Here is a 21,743-nt window from a genome sequence, read left to right on the forward strand (position 1 = left end):
ATTTCACTCTTACTATACTTTATCTGCATTCCTATGTCTTTTTTGTGGCTTCCTTTGCATACTCAACTAAATGTCCTTTTACTCCAACATAAGCTGGTACCCAACAGAAAGACATTAATGCCCATCATCTAAATCCTGTTTAAAGAATCTTAATCAACATATCTGATCTGATTTCTGAATTACGTGTTTTAATTGTAATTAAAGATGAACTTGGATCAGATCATACAAGTGTCCTTAATGGGTTTCTTCAACATGCTGCAATGCCAGCAGAATTGCTCGTATTTCACCAGTGTACAGTATATTGGAGGGACCGGTGCCGTGGCTTCACCTTACTTCAAATATAAATACTTTTATGTGGTTTTGACAAATATTAATCAATTATTATTCACAATTAACACCAACCTTTTCTGATACAGAAAGTAGAGAATAATTCATGGTTTAAGTCTCTAATGAATGCTTAGGCTCTCTCTTCCTGCTAGGTCAGTGTTACTGTGCAAAGGGACTTCTTATCATCATCTACGAAAAACATCTTCTGTTAACACACTCTACCCTTGAGGAGGTTGTGTATGTGTGATATTATTGTTTCAGGAAAGTGAGAAAGAGTGGAAAATCACGAGACAGACATAACGTCATGTTTTGATTCATATTATTGTACATGCCTGTCATCTTCGATATAGGACTATATGTCCTGTCTCATGACTCAAGAAGTGTTTGAGAGCTTTGTGTTCTTGTTTATCTATTGATGTGAGCTTAATTTACCCAAGTAATGACGTAGTTAGTTGACTCTGTTAGCTTAAATACTGCATTTTGGATGTAAGGCAGGTCGGCCTGTGGAACTCCTTGAGTGCTGAAGCTGACTTCTGCTGGCAAACCTACAAACTATTTTTATTCACTAAATTTTATTATATTAATTATATTCCTGACTCTGAGTCTTCTTTCATCATAACTGGTCTACGGGTCTTTTACTGTAAATCCCCTACAATATTGACAAATTGTTTACTATTCTTTTACTGACTTTGACATTAAATTCTGAGACACTGTATGTCACACCTACTTCTATGTTCTTCAAAGCATAGAAAATATTTCAACATAACCATAATTGTCTTCAATGTACACATGTATGTGTTATGTTGAGCATTTGGTTTTGACTTATCCTTATTGTCCTTATTTAACATGTCAAACAACCTTGTCCTCAACACCACAAAGACCAATGAGCTAATTGTGGACTACAGGAGGAACAAAATGGACATTCGGCCTCTCTACATCAGCAGGGACTGTGTGGAGACGGTGACTGCCTTCAAATTCCTGGGCATTAACATTGCAGAGGACCTGTCCTGGGACTCCACTGCACTAGTAAAGAAGGCCCAGCAGAGACTGTTTCTCCTGAGACTCCTTAAAAAGAACAATCTGAGTGAGGAACTGTTGGTGTCCTTCTACTGCTGCTCCGTAGAGAGCATTTTAACATCCTGCATTGGTGTATGGTTTGCCAGCTGCACTGTCTGCTGTGGAAAGGAAGTCACTCCAAAGGGTCATTACCACAGCCCAGAGAATCATTGTTCACACTCTCCCATCACTGGAGAGACTGCGCAGTTCTCACTGTCTCAAGAAGGCAAGAAATATCCTAAAAAACTCATCTCACCCCGGTCATTCTTTATTTGAACTACTGCCCTATAGGCAGGAGGTACAGAACAATTAAGACAAGGACAAATAAGCTAAACAATTTTTTTATCCAAAGGCCATCATCGCTTTAAATGCTGCCATATAAACTGACCTCAGAGTGAAATATTTGTTCTAGTTCATGAGCAATTTCTAAGGGATCATGCAAATTATGAAAATGTGACGAGAGTGTGTGTGTGTGTGTTTTTTTCGTAACTTCCCAGCAAACACAGAACGTTCCCCTAACGTTAGTTTTTGGCTCCCTTTTGGTTCTTTTTTGGAAACCAAAAAATAACGTTTTAAGAATGTTCTTTTCAGATTTTGTTTTTTGCAACCAGAGAATAACGTTCCCTGATGGTTATTTTTGGTTATTATTTAATGGTAACAATTGTCAAGATCACATTAACACGTGTTATACTGACCAAATGAAAATCATAAATGTGCACTTTAATTGCTGAAAATACTAAACTAGTTAAGCGAAATGAAAATTCACTCATAAATCCACGTGTATTTCTTTAGTGGGTTTGTATGTGTGTGCTCGAGCACGTGCATTCTCCGCTCTGCCGCGCACTCCCGTCATTTAAAAATTAACTGTCATTTCGTTTTAGCCTACCTCACTCACTAACACATTAGTTTAAGCGGTTTATTTATTTAAATTTTTAATTAAAAAAACATACAGATTTGAGAGTATTCTTATATTTTCGATTGATTTGACACATCTAAACGAACAGACCATGATGTAAGGATTGAAACTCAAGGCTTTTGATTGTTATATCTAAAAACGCAGTTATCCTGAAGATAATTAAATGTTTATTCTTCTGTCAATAAATATCTGCTTTAAATCCGGTGTATTGTGTTGAAGTCATTGGTTATTTTATTTCAATATCATGTCTGATGCTGAGGTACACACAGTGTGGTTTTATTATGGTATACTGTGATGTTTAAATTGAAAATTACTTCAGTAATGAAAAAGGATCAAGTTAATAGAAGAATCTAATGCATTGATTTCATCCTCCATATTGTGTGCTGATGTATTTTATTTTAATTAACGTTAGATTAGATAAGCGATGGATAAAAACATAGCATGGATGTACTCATACAGTAAATGACGTGTAGTAAGGCCAAATGTACCCAAGAAAAATATTTTAGGCTAACGTTCTAGTTCCCAGAAAGTTTTTTTAAGGTTTGTTTTTGGGTTTCTTTACGGAAATAAAACGTTAGTTTCGTGGTTTCTATAACGTTAGTTTTTGGTTAGAAAACTTTTGGAAAGAAAACTTTCCTGGAGAACCAAAAACGAACCTTAGAAAATAACGTTCTGGGTACCAAAAAACTAACGTTAGGAATACGTTATTGGAACCAACAATTGTTAGTTGGGTAATAATCCTCATTATTACTTATTATTATGTTTTGTTTCACCTAAGGATTTGCATCCCATTTCGTTTTACTATGTACAGGGACAATAAATTCTATTCTATTCAACACATTTTTGTCCACAGAAACATATCATAAAACAGATCAGATATTATATATTATAAACATATATATATATTGCTGTTTCGCCTAAGTTCCAGCTGCACGCGCCGCCGAGCAACACGTGGTGTTTCCTTACTGAACCAATCAGTACTTTTAAGGAATCGGCTGAATCAATGATTCAACTCACTCGTTAAGAGGGTGACTTGCCGCCACCTACTGGCTGTTTTAGTTTCATATTTACGCGTATCATTTCATTGATTCCACAATTTCATATTTATATATTCAGAATGTTACATTTAAAATATTAATCTCATAATGGCTTTTATGCCACTGTAACTAAAGTGTAAAGGTTAAGCAGTCTGTGTAAATATAGGCTACCTAACGGTGCTGTTTGAATGGGCATGATGATGGCGTGAGATGCGTGTCTCACTGCATTAACATGAGCATGCACTTTTGTTTGATTTAATCCCGGATCCCTAAATCCAATTGATGACTTTTGATTAATCAGTATCTAAGAGCAGCATCTGTGAAATATGCGTTATATTTTAAGCATTCGAAATGCCACGTGTTATGCATTGCAAAATTAAGAAACCCGAATGTAAACTGTATTTGCAGTCGCGTTTCAAACGCATTGATCATAATGCTTGTGTAGACTTCAGTGAAATGCGCTGGTTTCTCTCGACGTTCTGAGCTGGTGGGTGCGAGTCTCATTGACAAACAACTCAAGCTCTTATCAGCTCCATCCAGCGCATTTACATTAAATGTGATTTGGATAATTTCACGCGTTTCCATTGCCAAGTGTCTTCTTCCAAGTGTCTCATAGCAGACCTGTTGTTGTGCAGTTTCTGTTCATGTGCGCCAAGACATTTTAGAAATCTCCACCGGATAATGTTTTACGGCCATGTCCCTAATAAAGTATATGTAGGCTATGTGTGGTAACCCTATCTACATACAGTTAGGGTGATATTTAATGACTAGATTGCCTTCTCTATGCAACTTAGCCAAACTCGTTTCGTTTGGTCACACCACAAGGTGTCACTGTGGCCTCAAAGCTTCAGCACCGCCGCTCTGAGATCGATTGCTAATGTCTGAGGTGAAACACGCCCCACTCATTAGCATATAGACACAGAAATACATAAATAAATAAATGTGAAAATAAATAAATGTAGGAATAAATACATATATACATGAATAAATGTGGAAATAAATAAAAGTGGAAATAAATAATTGTATAAATAAATTTATAAAAAAATAAATAAATGTGGAAAAATATATAATTACACATAAATAAGGAAATAAAAGCACAAATACTCATTTATTTGTGCTTTTTTACATTTCTTCATGGATTTATTTTTGTATTTATTTATTTTTAATATTGTCAATTTTGGCATTCCATACCCATCCGGGTGACGGCACCAATGATGTAACCCTCTCGCTCTCTGCGTGCTTGCTGGCCTCTAGCACCGCCGCTGCTGCTCTGCGTTGTGTTGTGTGTGCGTTCGTGAGTGGTGGTAGAGAAGAGACGCGGACACAGAGGCGTTTCGAATCGTGGCTTGACCGTTTATTCCACAGCATTGCGATTATGATGATTAATTGTCTGTTTTAGGGCTTTGGCGATTATGACGATTAATTGTCTAATAAATCATTGCGATTATGACGATTAATTGTCTGTTTTAGGGCTTTGGCGTTTATGACGATTAATTGTCTAATAAATCATTGCGATTATGACGATTAATTGTCTGTTTTAGGGCTTTGACATTTAATTCTCATACATTTTTGATTCAAGGAATGAAACGACCATATTGTTCTGAATACAAGATTTTTATTGGAAATACATCGGAAAAAATTGGGTCATCATATATTTAAGGTTTAGGCTTTTACCTGTCAATAATACAACCGCCAAATACTTGTAAATTAAGTAAATTGATCAGGTGTGAATTGAAGCCACTATTAAAATACTATCAGTCATAGAAAAGCTTCTAGTCTGTTTTTTTCTCACTTGCAAGACTACACTAAAAGTTCATTTCTATGTTAATGAAATTTTGGTAGACTGGTTTTCACACTGAGATTTGCTTAAATAATATTAAATTGTACTGCAGGTAATTTGTATGTTTTCGTTTTTTTTTTTAAGTGATTGTGTTGTGGTGGTACATTTTACAAGTATTACCATGCTTTAGTAAACATATATACACTAAAATATGCAATATGCAGATGCACTACAGCTCCCCCTAGTGTCTTCTATAGAGATGTGCAATAATTGCTATGATCTGAAACCATCGCGATGAGGTCAAACAATCGCGATGAGACGATTATTTAATAATCGTGACAGCCCTAACAACAACAAAGACACTTTAAATTGAAATGTCCGCTACTATTAACACGTCTTACCTATAGTGTTGATAACATGAACTGAAGAAAAGATGGCGCACTACATGCCTATCAACACTACGGTACATCAAGAGGCTCAAAACAGTGCTAAAAATACTTGAATCTGGCGTAACACAACAGTGTCATAGCAACATCTTGTGGACAACACACTACACTGCCCTACATACACTTCATTAGTCTGATATTCTGAATATTGCCATGCCTTTCAGCGTTTAGTAGGTCCATTTAAACAATACTTGATTTTTAATTATGTTGTAATTATTCTATATATTTGTAGACTACTTATGCCCTCAAAATACATTGTTCAGAATATATTTTAGATCAAATCTTGCAATTTACAAGCCTAGTCTCTTGCCTCATTTTGTTTGAGCAATACCGCCACGCCTGTAGGTGGTGGTAAAGCTCCGTGGTCCAATGTGCATGCACAAAACGACGTGTTAACACGTCGTTTTAAGCTGTGTCCCAATTCGGGGGCTGCAACCTTCTTATGGTTGCGGACTTAAAAATGAGGACATGTTCTTCAAAGCACGCAGCCTCAAAAGTCCAAGAAACCGAACTGAAATGAGATGCTCTAGCCTCGCAGAGGATTTCCTAGTTGCGTCATGCTCATGTTGTGTGATGACAGCAGCAGGATACAGCAGAGACGTTGCTGACTTTTTTAAACAAATACGCAGCCAGAAAAATTATATTTTATTTTAGAGAATATGACACGTTTATGTAGATCCCAACAGTATATTAAATTATTAAAAATATTAAAACACTGAAATGGATCGATTTTGTGAAGTACATCCTTTTTTTAACTAAAGTTTTGAATGATTATTTAGAAATTTCAAGCCGTTATAGGCGCAATGAATCTCGGGATAGCCTAAACTGTGAAGGATACATTCGTTCTATCCTTAAAACCCGCAGAAATAAGGCCGCATTTAGGGGCTGCATTTGAAGCAACCGTTGAATCGGGACAGCCTTCAGTCGCGCTGCTGTGACGCAATCGGTCTTAAAATGCAGCCTTCAAAGAAGCAAGCTGCTTCAATGCAGCCCCCGAATTGGGACACAGCCTTAAACTACGCGTTAGTTTCGCACGTTTTGTCCTCGTTGGCCTTCCATACATCTAAACTACATGATTGTTAAACTTGCCAAAAAAAACACGGTTGCGTGATGACGTCAGACTCGAGCCAAGGATTTAATGAGAGCCGTGCAAATTCCTCGAAATACAGATAACGAAAAGACTAAGAGAGCAATATCACGTCTAAACTAGGGAATAATTAGCCATTTTGTATTGTTTAAAACGTGTACTATGTTAAATGCAGCAGCATGTCATCACCCAAACCACTGTCCCAGTAAGCCCATTGCACATTGAGTCCGAAATTTGCGTCCGAAATTTCCGCACGTTAAAAAATGAATACGACCTCACGTTGTGTCAATCACATTTACACACTGCCTCCGATATTTTCGTCCGTCATAAAAAAATTCGGACCGGGTTCGATTTTCTGCGTTTTCGCATCCGTATCAAGCATTTTGAGTGGCCTTTTTTAACAATTCAGAGACACCGTACAAACGAGAGCCAAATACGAAAAAACGCATACGAAAATTTCGGACTCAGTGTGCAAAGACCTTTAGAGGTCATTAGCGTCATAGTACTACAGGTGGGCAACACTTTTATATGAACCCTTTTATTTAATGGACAGTTTATTTGTTTAATGCAAAGTAGTCATACTTTTAGTATACATATGAAATTAAGTAATTATGTTTTTGTAAAATTATAAGTAATAAGAGGAAATGTAGAGCAAAAATGTGTTGAAATGGTTTTAATTTTTTTTTCCGCCAGGGAGTGCAGGAAAAGCAGAGGAACGAATTACATCCATGTCAGCAAAGCTAGTGACAGGGAGCGCATAGTCATATTTCTGGTCAGGGCGAGAGATCAACCAGGTCACAACTCGACCGGGTTAATCGTTTCGGGGAATTTTATGCATTTATTGACATACTCACAATATCACAACAGATGTAAAGTAAACAGCAAAATAAAAATAAATGAACACAATCACAAAGATTCTTCCTTATTATTTTTATTTTAAAAATCTTTCAAATGTCAACCAAAAGCCATTACTTTTACTGCAATCTAGGAACTGTAAAACATGCCCGACCAATCAATGTTATAATAAAGAAAACAACACAATCTGTTTAACTAAACAAAAACTTATTTTCTAGTGCTCAGGAGATTCACCCTTCTGTTGAACTCTCAAAACAAAATCTCTGAACATTCTCCATGTGTATAAATGCACCAGCTAAAATTTTGAGTTTTTGACATTCACTCTGTCTTTGATAACAGACAAGTCATATATAACAAGCTTACTTTCCATAAGTACAAAGGAGAATATATAAATCACATCTTCAAAGACCTGTACTTTTCCATCCAATAATATCCTTGCATATTTCTCTGAAATATAAATACTGTTCTGCGAGTGTAAATTAACTAAATCTGCTTTAGTGTTGATATGCTGAATGCAGAAAAAAACTATGCATGATATTTCTAGAGGTGAGTAGATAAACAAAACAGGCAAAGCAAAGACAGCCTGTTTTCTACAGCCCTCTAGATTCACACTCAATTATATTCATAGAAATTACATCCAAAACTTTAAAACAGTTTATTCCAGAGATCCACACACTGGATCAGTTCACCCACTTCAGAGGGCAGAAGCAAGGATGGATTGAGCCTGGTTGTCAGCCAGAGACAGAGCATTAGTGTGGGCAAGAGACCAGAACATGATGGTTGTATTAGTTGGCTTTGGCTCGAAGCTGGGCTCTTTTTCCAGTGACGGCCTGGAAACCGGTCTTGATGCTTGCTACAGAGCAACGAGAGTGACAGGTTTCACACTGCAGGAAGTAGAGCCGCGTGTCCTTCTGAAGAATTGTATCCGGTGAGCGGCAAGTATGACATGTCACATATTCCTCTGTGAAAACAAAACGTTGTTAAGAACAGCAGCATTCTAGCATAACACCGCATAAATAACTAAACTTTTGCCGAGCATACAATAATACTTTGTTCTTTATAAACCAGGAAAAATTCTAACATTCATAGAAATGTCTCTTTAGCCAGGTAAAACAATTTAGCTATGGTGTTTATCCAGTGCTATAAGAGGACCAGTACTGACTGCCAGACGTGGATTAATGCGTAGGCTTGCCTAGGCTGCATCCTAGGGCCCCACCTGTTTAGGGACATCTGATTGGCCAGATTTTTTATTTATTTTAAATTTACTTCAGCTCGAACAAAAAAAATAGACCCTCATTGGCCCATAAGAAATATAACAAAAAATAAGCCGGTGATTGATAGATGTGACATTTGGGTCACATCTGTACAATCAGCTGCTGGTGAAATCCTGTCAATCATTTTCATTTACGCCACTGCTATTGCTAGATGGCATAGCGGCAAAATGTCTGAAAGAAAGTACATAGTGGAACACAAAAACGGAAAACACGAAGTTTAAAAGAACAACTAAGATGGCAGCAGGAGGACTGGCAGCTCGCATTGGCTAATATCGGTGCTGCGGTTGAAACAACTGCAGTGGGATCCAGATGTTGCAGAAGTTAGCTCATCATGCAATCGGGAATATTTCAGGGAGTTATTCCACAATGACACGCATATTATACAGGTTGGTTTTTACGTATGGCTTTGTTTTATACACAGTTTATGTATTGCACAGTGGTTTGTGTCTCAGTAAAGATCCACCGAGGCGTTTTTAGGGGACGTTAATGTTTAGCGTATACTTGTATAACACTGAAGCTTGCGCTCTCCTGGTTTTTGCCGTTGCTAAGCAACCAGGAATGTAGAGGAAACACAGTAGTATTTGCTGTCTCTGTGTGTGTATCCGACTGCGATTGTTCCCGACACCCCTCGCAGCGTTGGTTTGGTGTCTCAGCTTGATTCTATTGAACCCTGGTGCATTTGCATTCATCTTACATCAACACGAACGTGCATGTCACATGATAGTAAACAGAACACAGGTCAATATATTGTGTTTTTTATTCACTTGATGCTATTATGCGCAGCGCAGAGTAAACAACACTTGGTCTCACTGTGTGTTTGCTTACAGAGCTTTCTGCTGCTTGCAAACAGACTATTTATCAGGACTATTTTTAAATCTGGAAACATGGTATTACCATTCATTTGCCGCTCTGATTCCACGCGCAAAACAATGCAGGCTCACTCTTGCTCAAATCCAAGGTAAATTACTAACGCTATCTTCTCTTACATGTGTTTTATTGAAGTAAAACATTGAAGATTACATCTTCGATGTAATTGGCTAAAGCGCATGCGCAGGGTTCCGTACCCTGGTGCGCCCCTGAGTTCGCATGCCACCCTTTACATTTGCGATTTTTCATGCAAACCGTGCCCCGTTCCGAACTAAACTGCAAGTGTGAAAGCCACCTAAGGGCGGCCTCACCCAAAGTGCAGCCTAGGGGCCCCTGACCACCTTAATGGGCCCCTGACCACCTTAATCCGCCCCTGCCGACTGCGGTTATAATACAGTTTTTGCATAATCACAGGTTTGAAGTAATTGGGGTAAATCAGAAGGGCTTTTCACACTTGAAATCGTTAACCCGGGTTATTCTTTACCCCAGGTAAACAGAATCCTGGGTTATCTGTTTCACACTGCTTATAATTTACCAGGGGTTAAGAGATAACCCTGGGTATTCATAACCTGATGTTTCACACTGTACATCACTAAACCCTGGGTTAACATTCCTATTCCGCATCTGGGGAAAACTTATGCCTTGTAAATCCTTTTTGGCTGTTTTAAGCCTCCTAAGACGTTACCTAATGGTTAGAAAGTCGGACTCGTGACCAGAAGGTTGCCGGTTCGATTCTCAGGGCCTGCGGGTAACGACTGAGGTGCCCTTGAGCAAGGCACCTTACCCCCACTTGCTCCCCGGGCGCTGCAGTGATGCTCCGGGTGTACGTGTGTTCACAACTTGCTGTGCATGTTCACTACTCTCTGGATGGGTTAAATGCAGAGGTCACATTTCGGGTATGGGTCACCATACCTGACAAATAGGTCACTTTCACTTTCTCAAATAAATAAAAACTCAAAGGATTGTTTACACAGTGCACAGAGTTTCTGTGACTGTAAACATGTGAAATGCTGTTCAGTTTTTAATTGGGTGTCCGTTGCCAAGCATCTGGTCGTATCATTCTATCCCCTGCATTCTATCTGGTCGTATCATTCTACCCCTGCACACGTACTGCACACGTTGGCACCGCAATGCGGGTTTCATAACCCCGAGTAAAATGCGGGGATAACCCCGCTTCAAAATTATTCAAAAAGTGTGAAACGTTCGTTTACCTGGGTTAAGAATGAAGATAACCCGGGGGTTAAGTGCAGTGTGAAAAGCCCTATATTGAACTATTGGTGGTGTAATTGTATTTACATAGCTGACATCCTGTAGAATAAATGCAATAATACAATGCATCGTTTTATCTACAAGTCAACCTTTTACTTTGTGCTTGTATTCGCAAAATACGATATCTCTGTGACTTACTTATATATCTTCTCAAAACATTCTCTATTTGTTTCTGTTGAAAACGTCCTTTGATCACAAGCTGGTTATTTCCATCTATCGACCCGCTAAAAAGAGCAAACAAACCATTTACAAAATCACTTTCCACCTTTACAAAACCACACAATTGAAAACAACGGAATTTAAAGGTTTACCTCGTTCCTAACTCGGCTAACAGGAAGGCCAAAAGATGCTTGGGCTGTCGATGCAACCTGCCGATACACAAACAAAAACGAATTTAATAGCAAAAAGGCCAATATTATTGAGAAATTAGGCCTGTTAGTAAAGTTTACATATACAGCCATGGAAAAAATGAAGAGTCCATTTCAAAATTGTTTTCAGTTTTTCTGAATTTACTATTTATAGGTACGTGTTAAAAGTAAAATTATCATTTTTGTTTCATTCTGTGAACTACTAACAACATTTCTCCCAAATTTAAAATAAAAATATTGTTTCTATTTGCATTTATTAGCAGAAAATGAAAAATGGGGAAACAGGCCAAAATAACAGAAAATATGGTCTGTATTTTTCAGACCTCAAATAGTGCAAAGAAAACAAGTTTATATTCACTTTTAAGCAATACAACGGTCATATTTAAGTGATAACCTCGATTTTTATCACGGTTTTCATGTGTCTTGACTTTGTCACTCCTGAGGTTTGATTTTGTTTAAAACCAACAGACAATGGACTGGAATGACCCCAATAATGCTGATTGGAGCGGTCTCTTAAAGGGGTCATATGGCACGAACACGTGCTTTTCTGTGTTATAAGTTGCCCATGCATGTAATAGATGGAACAAAAGATGCTTTGGAACCTGATGTTCCAAATATGGTAAGAGGCGTTACATTTCCATCACACGCTTGCAGTATTGGACCAATCACTACGCACTGGTTAACTGGCCAATCATAGCACACCTCGCTTTTCAGAGCGATGAGCTTTGTTAAAAATCTGCGTGTTTCAGAGAGGCGGGGCAAAGAGGAGATACAGACATGCTTGGTATGTTGAAAATACAGCGTTTTTGAACCTTAAATCGTGTATAAACATTGCACCATCGTACCATAATATTCGTTTTAGCCGCGTCATATCACTCCTTAAATTTTGTCAACGGCTGTCTGTCATTCGTTGGACTACTTCCCAGAAAAGATTCAACCAAACTTTTAGTATAAAATTGCAGTTATTTGTATTTGTCTTTATATAAATTTAAACGTTTGGACTAACAGTTTGCAGATGTCAGTAAAGTTGACGAAGGATGTTTTCTTGGTCCCAACTCGGACCACCTGAGGAGGCTTCATCACAAACTTTCTCTTCTCACCCGCCACCATATCAGGATTCTTCTCCCTCATGATGTTAAACACTCGGCTTAACAACTGTAAAAGGACACAGAAGGCTGAAGCAAACCTACATCTAGATGTCTTGAGCAGAGTAGAAGAGATGTGTGAGACAGACATTTCTGTCTTGTGTATTCTGCCTCGTATTATTATCATACCTCATCATACGTGTAGTCTCTCTCTGAACCTGCCCATGCTGGACCCGACAGTGAGCTGAATGTGATGCCATCAGTGTTTTTATCATCCTCAGTGACTATAAATAATACATATTTAAGTTATGTGGAGTTCAGATCACATTCATACATGTATCAAAGCACTACTGACCATCATAGTGTGACAAACTACTACTATTTATTTTTACTGATATTAATCAAATAATAACAAATTGTGTCTATCTTCATACCATCATCTTTTTCAACAGTGTCACTTTCTTCAATAAATTCCACTTTTTTAGCTTTCTTTTTCTTAGCTGGTAGCATCAGGTCCAAATCCTCTTCCTCCATCAACTCCTGTTGTTCTCCTTCGATTTTCAGCTCCTGGTCACCATACAATCAAAATTAGGAGTCAATAGAATAGAAAATCACTCAAATCTTCAAAAAAAATGAGATTATGAAAACCAAACGCAGATCTCTTCTTGATAGCTGTTGACAGCTGTATTGGTTAATAACTAACCTTCATGCCTTCTTCAATGTCATTGTCAAACACTTTCTTTGGTTTCTTTTTCTTTTTCTTCTGATTAAAGAAATTCAGATCGTCCAAATCATCCGAAGGCTCTATGGAGACAAACTGTGATGTAAACTGTCATAGTCTTAAACTGCTGTCATTTTCAAGGTTCGGATTTAAATGCATTTAAAACACTGTATGATAACACTAGCATCAGTCCTCTCACCCTTTTTCTTAAACTCATCTTCATCTAGCTCCATTTCTCGTTCCTCTCCTGCTTCAGGCTCAACCTCACGCTGTTCAGCCTGCTGAACCTCCTCTCCAAGTCCATCACCATCCTCATCCAGCATGAAAGGCTTCTTCTTCTTCTTCTTTTTCTTGGATGTAGTGGGGTCGAATAAAATCTGAAGACACATAATAAAGCACCATGCTTGTTTGCTCAAACAGACCTCAACGTGCTGAAGGAAGGAAATGCTTACACTGCTAAACTGTTTTTTAAGCTAAGGATAACCTTACTCTTAATCATATGCTTCCCTTTATACAACATTCAACAAACAACGCAATTATTGTCATCATGTAACTCATAATATTTCTTATAAATTAAAAACACGTAGTATATTGTATCTAAGTTAATTGTATTAAACACGTAGTTATATGAAACATACTGCACGTGAAAGTCAGCAGCATTGCAACAACTGGCGAGCTTTCTCACAATCTAAAAACGACTGAGAATAATGACAAAATACAGGAATAAAACGCCACAATACCTCGTCTTCTGACATGATGGCTTAATCAAAAAGCGAGTCTCGTGTAATTTAATTTCAAACACAAGGTTAACCCGACATCAGCATTCACTCTTGCATCAGCGCAAGGAAGCTTAGAGGGCAATGCGCATGCGTGCTTCCGCCGACGGGTCATGCGTCACGAACACCACATACGACAACACAATGCGACTGGCCTTGGGTCAGCAAAGTAGAATTTTATATGCATTAGAGACCTATATTTAAACCGTGTCTAACAAATAAACACGTAAAATGTTTATTTGTAACTTGTAACATTAATGGTTCCTGTATCTCAATTAGTAGCGCGTTGCGCTCGCAACTCATTGTTGTGGGTTCGATCCCAGGATCACACACTGAATTAAAAATGTATGCACTGTAAAGTCACTTTAGATATGAGGTCTGACCGTATCTCTAAATGTATAATGCTTTTAAATAAAAACAGGCAAACAAATGATTTTCTTTGCAGAAGACAGCAGCAATGCACTTTATTTAAAAAGTAAACTCATCCCACACTTGGGATAGGGAAATACAGAACAGGGGGCTTTTAAAGGCATGGCAGACAACAGAAAAAGTTTAAGTATATTACACTATCTAGCTTCAATACGTGTATCATGTCGAACTTATCCAATAGATCTCAGCAGTCAGGTATCTATTATATACAGGCACTAAGGCACATAGCACAGCTGACACATCCATACTCAAGTTTCTTTCGGGGGTGGGGGGGCATATCAAGAGTGAATGATATACATTTTTTAAATACCACAGAAAGACTGACAACACCAGAAGGAATCCAAAAGTTTAATGATCTCTCATGTAAATGCCATCTGAAAAATGTCAAACTTACAAATGTGCACATATGCAACTTATGTCTCAACATGAACAGAACAGATACAGCATTTTTCAAAATAAGTATGCTCTCAAAAGAAAAATGTAATATATATATTTATTTTTTAACAAGTACAACCAACCACTGCCGGATTAAAATCCTCAGCACATCAATGAAGGCTAGAAAAAGCATAACGGGAGAGACCTAGGTAATTTTCTTTAACAATTTGGACTTAGCACCAAACTATACATGATGGGCTGTCGATGGCGAGGTACTTATTAAGTTTGTGATCAAAGACTGAAATAAACAAGTACCAAATCCATTTTGTCAGATGATTTACGTCAGCGGGTTTCCAACGAATCCTATGAAACGAGGGATAGTTATAAACCACAATGCATTGTTTAAACAATCATGACCAAATATTTTAGGGTCATCTCACATCTTATGTAATCAGATTGCATTGTCTGTTTAACTTTGAAACCTTTCATATCCATTTGAGTTTGTGACTCTTGACTTGAATTGTTTTGTAGTGTTGACCCTCTGAAGGTGCTCAGGTTTGTGTATACAACCTAACCACGACAAGCAAGAGAGTCTGTCAGTCTGGAGTGAGTTCAAATTGCCCATGCTTTAAGTTCTTCCATGTCATCCTCATCCTCCTCTTCTCTCTTTTTTTGGGCTGGAGAGACACAAAGACAGAAGATAATAGAGATTTAGTTTAACACAAGGGTTACCGTATATGCAACTATTTTAATGTATTTTTAAGTGTGTGAGTTTAATATAGCATGACTTCCTGATTTATTAATATGCATTCAACAATCGATAATCAACGGTCTATGATTCAGTATTCAGTACCATTGTCTTTAGAGATTACAGAAATTTACAGAGTTTAAATAGGGTATTATGAAAGGCATTTTACCATAATGTAAATTACACATGTTATACTGTTATATTGCTGACTATGGAATAATTTTATCATAGGCTATGTGCTCAAATTAATGTTAGTCGATCTGGATCTTTCACCAAGAGAAAAAAAACTACATTTTTCAAAAGCAATGATGACAAAACAGCGTTCTCATATGATAACCTAACAACTGCTTATAAAACTAAACTGTCTTCTGACTGTCTAAACAAAGAATCTGCATGTGGTCACATGTTGTTTACATAGGGCTTTCAGGTGACATCAGGTTTCATAACACCTAATTCCCTGATACGAAGTAATAGAGTATTTTGTGCCATTTCATACAATAAAATTAATACCTAAAAGCAATTTTAAATATATTGAAATGTATGTACAGTGTTTATATGTACTAAACAGCACAACACCTGTTTTTTTGGGTAATGGGTTTGAAGGCACATTGGGCAGAGGTACATCCTCTGTGCCACCAATTTCCAGCAGGTTCTTGTCTAGCTCCTCTTGTTCCAACTCCTCCAGTTCAGCCAAGAGCTCATCCTAGAAAATAAAAATATATTGTTCAGTCAAAATACAGCAAAGCGGTCTCTGTGCAAACTGTATGCCATGTTGCCGTTTATGGCACAGTTTAGGAAGTAGGTACACACCAGAACACCGTGTTAACCTCATCTGGTGAAGTGTATGGACATCTTGACATACCTCATCAAAATCTTCTCCAAAGCCGACAGGCCTTGAAATAGCATCCGAAATTTCCTGTGCTAATTCCTGCTGCTCTGTGATATCTTGCATAAGGTCATCTACTTTGTCTATATCCCTGAAAAATATATAGCACGTCCAAATTACTAAAAATAACTGTTCTGTTCCAGTCAAACTTCATGAGATTCGAGGTGAAATTTCAATATCTTACATATTTTCATGGGCAGTCTTCATGGCCTTGGCGGCAAAGCCCATGTTCTTAAGCACTTCTGTATTTGTATTAGCATTCTCTAATGCTTCTCGTTGGAACTCAATGGTGGAAAGAGTGCCATCAATCTGAGCAAGCTGCTTTTCATATCGCTTCTTTCTTTTCAGAGCCTGTAAAGCAGCTTTAAAAAAGGCAGCAAATTCAATATAGACACATTCACAGCATCATATTTTTATTGTTAGTTACAAAAAATCTTTGCCCTCTCAAAGTAACATGGACTGTGAAAATGAAAAACAGATTTTTTATTAACTAGGAAATATCTGAGGAATCAATATTCTGATCAGAAAACACCCAGATACCCAAATATGTACGTAATTGCTTTTTTTTTAATTATCAACAACATAATCAAGATTCATCCCTATTCCATGTACGAAATTCCCAGGTGTGAGAGGACCATTGTTTGGGATCTTTACAGAAGGGAAACAATACAGCAGCAGCTGAGTGGTATTTTATTTTAATTATCATATATATCATTTCTGACTGGTTGTGCAGGGTAGATGTAAGGTTGATTTTTTTATTGTTATTGTTAATAGTACTCTTTCAGATTTGTGTGTCACCTATATGATCTCCCTAAGGCGAGGATGATGCCCACACGATTTTGCTAAATGTTTTTGCGTACAGATGTGATAGATGTTATTTAGAACTGAGTGTCCACAGACCAAGGTTATGATGACTGGTTTTTAAAATGAATCAACCCATACTTAAATACTTTGATACTATTACTGATAACATCTGAAAGTTACCAGGAACAATTATGTTTTTGTAAAAATGGGCAGCAGTTATTGTGCTTCTGTAGGAAAACAAAGTATTTCTTTAATGACTTTTATTAAACCTGCCCTATCTTTCTGCATTGTGGCTTGGTTCAGACATCAAACCATTTCACAGGATAAAACTTGACAAACTGGTTACAGTAGCCACTATCCAGTAAGGTCACTGGTGTGAGTCAAACACAAAAATCTGCTATGATTTTGAGAGGCATGTCCTTCGGAAAGACAATGCATCATGAGTTGCCCTTGCCACTTCATAATATGAACTGATGCTGAGTATCATTTCAGATTTTGTATTTATTTTGAGTTTGTAATTTTTATATTGCCTTTAATGTAATGATGTTAAGAAATGTTCTGATTCTTATTTAAACACTGTAGAAGATCAATTCCACTCATGCGTGTTACCATGTTTCCTGTTTAAATGACTTGGAAATGTCTTTCACAATCGCATCACGTGACGTGACACTAATGATAAAACTGTGATAGGAGTAATGACATTTGAGCACTTAGCAGGCCAAAACTACCGAGTACAACTTCTTAACAACAGGGCAGATTGTTGAATCGTCTCTACTCTGGGTCTTTTAGCAGATCTACGTCTTACATTTAAAAATTCACTTTGTAAATTCGATTAGCACTCAAGTGACTCATGGGTGTAGCTATCACACCACTGAAATCAACGACAGGTAGACAAGAGAGGGCTTTTAAAAGTTATAAATAAGCCATTTAATGGGAAGGTTTGTCGTTAAATACATACCTCGTTTGTTTTTCGTGCCGTTTTTCTTTGCTGTTAATAGTTCGGCTCCAATCTTTTGTTCTAAGTATTCTTGTTTCTTCGTTAACATCTCTTCTGTCTCGCGGAGTTTCTGGATGGCTTCTTGTGGGCTGGGGGCTTTTCCGCCTTTCCCCCCACCGCCAAACAATTTGCCAAATACAGACATATTGTTTAATATTACACGAAGCAAAAACAATCCCTCCGAGACAGCTTGTTTTTAGACACTTATAATATCGCCAACCGTTGTTCCGTGTTCAGTTGTTGATTGTCTTACTTCCGCCTTCAGGCCCGCTGACGTCATATCACGCGTCACTGTCAGCCCACCTATCATCAGGCCAGCAGCCGAATAGAGCAAATACATGTTGTCAAGCTCCACTAGGGATCCCTAGCGAAACTTTCCATCCCATGTTTTTACCATCACACTTTATCTTTTTTTCTTTTACTTGACAGGAACACAAAAATGATCACCAACATCAACAATCATGACTCACAACAGACCTGACGCATGATAAAGATTACTTAAAGTCCCAGTGAAATTAAAAATGACAATTCTTATTTTTTCATGAAATATTGCAGCGTTTATAGTAAATAGCTATCAATGTGGATCATTTTCTTTTTAAAATTCATGTACCCTCATAATCTTCAGTTAAAATCTGAAAATGCACTTCCGACTATCCATCTCAAATGACGTAAATTAGACGGCTAGGGCGGGGCATCCGTTAACTCCTCCCCTTCAACTGTCAGTCAACAATTAGAAAATTAGTGGGCGTGGCTTGCGTTTTTCACTGCGAGTTGATTGGACGTGTAAAAACAGCTGTTGCATTGATTTTGAAATTAAACTGGCAGCAAGACTGACAGTTGAAGGGGAGGAGTTAACGGATGCTCTGGCCAAGCCGTCTAATTTACGTAATTTGAGATGGATAGTCATTTCCAGAGCCATTGAGAGAGAGAGTCGCGTCAACTCTGTTGACTCCAATGGAACAGATTTTTCACAGCAACGGCGGTTCATCGAGGCTCTCAATAGTTCCCGGAAGTTACTAGTTACGCATGGAGCTGCGACTAAACAGACCAACTGAGGTAAACTTCTACCAATTTAAAGACGAAAGCCATTTAATGAATAAAAAAATGAAAGAAATAAAGCATTTAAAGAGAAAACATAACTTCCTGGAACTATCTGAAGGCTCCATGAATCACGTGAGGATCCATGAATCGCGTGACGCTCCAGCGTTTTGGACTTCCGTTGGCAGAAATCTTTCTCTCAACGGCTCTGGTCATTTCAGGGCGAAAGTCTAGATTACATGAGTGAATTTAAAAAGAAAATGGCCCACATTTATAAACTATTATTTACTATAAACTCTTCAATATTTCATGAAGAAATAAGAATTGTCTTTTTTAATTTCACTGGGATTTTTAACAAATTATCAATATGCAATAGATTTACAAATACAGTATTTGACTGCACACTATGTTTCTCTGAGAGTCATTAAATAGTTTTGCTGCCAATGGTAAAATATATTTTCATGTATGTATACAATATGTATGAAATCACCATGCAGTGCGAAAATTGCATTCTTAAAGATTTATAATCTCAGATACAGATTAGTTTACACACACTTTGCAGAATCTGGAAAATGTTGAAAATTTAAGAGAAAAAGTCAGGTGGGTGTGAACCTCTGAAAATGATATTTGGAGTCAATTGTTTTTTTTATGGGAAACATGTACAGTGGCTTGCAAAAGTATTCATCCCCCTTCATTTTATTCACATTTTGTTATGCTGCTGCCTTATCTTAAACTACTTTAAATGATTTTTTTACATTAATCTACACTCCATGCACAATAATGACAAAACAAAAAACTGATTTTTGACAGCTTTGCAAATTTATTAAAAATAAAAAACAAAAATAAGTACATTGCATAAGTATTCATACCCTTTTCTGGGACACTTGAAATTTAGCTCAGAAGCATTAGTTTTGCTTGTTGATGTTTATACACTTCGAGTGGAGTTAACCTGTGGCAAATTCAATTGAATAAGTATGATTTGGAGTGGCACATACCTCTCTATAAAGGGTGCAACAGCTGAAAATGCATATCAAAGTAAAAACCAAGACATGAGGTCAAAAGAACTGCCAGTAGAGCTTTGAGTCAGGATTGTATCAAGTCACAGATCTGGGGAAGACTTCTGAAAACAATCTGCAGTATTGAAAGTTCACAGAAGCATGTAGCCTCCATTTATCCTCAATGAAAGAGGTTTGGAACCACCAGATCTCTTACTTGAGCTGACCTCCTGTCCAAACTGAGCCATCGATGGAGAAGGGTCTTGGTTAGAGCGGTGACCAAGAAGCTGATGATTACTCTGGTTGAGCTCCATGATCATATATGGAGATGGGAGAAACTTACAGAAGGACAAACATCACTGCAACACTCCACCAATCTGGGCTTTATGGCTTAGTGGCCATACTCAAGCCTTTGCTCAGTGAAGACACATGGAAACTTGAAATATGCAAAACGTACTTCAACGAATCTTTCAAACTGTCAGAAACAAGATATTCTGGTCTGATGAATCTCAGATTCATGCATCATGTCTGGAGAAAAACAAGCACTGCTCAACACCTGTACAATACCGTCTTAACAGTAAAGTGTGGTGGAAACAGCATCATGATGTGGGGGTGTTTTTCAGCTTCAGGGACTGTACTCAAAATACGGAGATAATGATCATGAAAACCTAGCCCAGAACATTCAGAACCTCGGACAGGGCAGAAGGTTCATTCTCCAACATGACAATGATCCTAAGCACACAACTAAAACAATGCAAGAGTGGTTTATGGACAACTCTGTCTATGTCCTTGAGTGGCCCAGCTAGTGCTTGAACCCAACTGAACATTTCTGTAGAAACCTGAAAATGTCTGTCTACTGATGATCTCCATCCAACCTGTCAGAGTTTGAAAGGATCTGAGGAGAAGTATGTTAGAAAATTGCCAAATGCATATGTGTAAAGCTTTTCACATCATACCCAAAAAGATTTCAGTCTGTAAAGGCGCTATAACCATTTTCTGAGTTGAGGGTATGAATACTTATGCAATGTACTTATTTTTGTTTCATATTTTTAATAAATTTGCAAAGCTGTCAAAAATCAGTTTTTTGTTTTGTCATTATTGTGCATGGAGTGTAGATTCATGTAAAAAAATAATCATTTAAAGTAGCTTAAGATAAGGCAGCAGCATAACAAAATGTGAATAAAATGAAGGGGGATGAATACTTTTGCAAGCCACTGTATATATTTTCTAGCTTCACGAGGGCGTTGCTAACTGCCAAAATAAGTTGTTTTAACAAAATAATAACAATTAAAGCTGGTCGACCAGTCCAAAGGTTTACACCCACCTGACTTTTAATGTATGATGTTGACTTCATCAGCATTAGAAAATGTTTTTTCGTAATAGTTGTGTACAGTTGTGTACTCATGCAATAGTATGAGTCTGTCAGATGGACAAAAGATGAATCTCAATATCAATATCATACAGTCAAATGCTCAGAAGATGTTTAAAAACAAAGTTTGTGGAGGGTCTTAAAGATTTTTCTAAAGACCAGTGGACAGTTTAATAGCTCAGACCAAACAAGAAACTCTTCAACAACTATCATAATATGGGGTTCCATTTGTGCCAAA

At 37.5% G+C, this 21,743-nt stretch overlaps 2 protein-coding genes across 3 annotated transcripts; both read right to left on the minus strand.

Annotated features, from left to right (window-relative positions):
• Window positions 1–7,564: 7,564 nt before the first annotated feature.
• On the minus strand, window positions 7,565–13,962 carry LOC130568557 (eukaryotic translation initiation factor 2 subunit 2-like). Of its 2 annotated transcripts, XM_057357502.1 has the most exons (9): window positions 13,829–13,962; window positions 13,288–13,465; window positions 13,071–13,171; window positions 12,802–12,934; window positions 12,557–12,651; window positions 12,289–12,437; window positions 11,226–11,282; window positions 11,053–11,138; window positions 7,565–8,465 (listed from the first exon to the last, which is right to left on the minus strand). In XM_057357502.1, the coding sequence occupies exons 1-9, from the start codon at window positions 13,841–13,843 to the stop codon at window positions 8,290–8,292; spliced, it is 990 nt and encodes a 329-aa protein (XP_057213485.1). In that variant the 5' UTR covers window positions 13,844–13,962; the 3' UTR covers window positions 7,565–8,289. The 2 variants fall into 2 exon arrangements, with proteins under 2 accessions (XP_057213485.1, XP_057213486.1); XM_057357503.1 differs by lacking the exon at window positions 11,053–11,138 and having other exon boundaries at window positions 8,276–8,465.
• A 663-nt stretch (window positions 13,963–14,625) lies between these two features.
• On the minus strand, window positions 14,626–18,389 carry chmp4bb (charged multivesicular body protein 4Bb). Its single transcript, XM_057356694.1, has 5 exons — window positions 18,065–18,389; window positions 16,487–16,664; window positions 16,279–16,393; window positions 15,993–16,119; window positions 14,626–15,345 (listed from the first exon to the last, which is right to left on the minus strand). Exons 1-5 carry the CDS (start codon window positions 18,246–18,248, stop codon window positions 15,281–15,283), a joined length of 669 nt encoding a protein of 222 aa, XP_057212677.1. The 5' UTR covers window positions 18,249–18,389; the 3' UTR covers window positions 14,626–15,280.
• Window positions 18,390–21,743: the final 3,354 nt, after the last annotated feature.

Source organism: Triplophysa rosa, linkage group LG17, assembly GCF_024868665.1.
Source record: "Triplophysa rosa linkage group LG17, Trosa_1v2, whole genome shotgun sequence".
Taxonomy (NCBI): domain Eukaryota; kingdom Metazoa; phylum Chordata; class Actinopteri; order Cypriniformes; family Nemacheilidae; genus Triplophysa; species Triplophysa rosa.

Bases quoted from the DNA above. Each gene is read 5' to 3' on its own strand.
- LOC130568557 (XM_057357502.1), bottom strand. The intron at 11,283-12,288 runs GTTAGTCCAAAC...GTGTATCGGCAG, and splicing joins TTTACTGACATCTGCAAACT to GTTGCATCGACAGCCCAAGC. The intron at 8,466-11,052 runs GTAAGTCACAGA...TTGTTTTCACAG, and splicing joins TGTTTTGAGAAGATATATAA to AGGAATATGTGACATGTCAT.
- chmp4bb (XM_057356694.1), bottom strand. From the start codon at position 18,248: ATGTCTGTATTTGGCAAATTGTTTGGCGGTGGGGGGAAAGGCGGAAAA. The intron at 16,394-16,486 runs GTAAGATATTGA...TATATTTTTCAG, and splicing joins AAGACTGCCCATGAAAATAT to GGATATAGACAAAGTAGATG. The intron at 15,346-15,992 runs GTGTTGTGCTGT...GTGTCTCTCCAG, and splicing joins CCCATTACCCAAAAAAACAG to CCCAAAAAAAGAGAGAAGAG.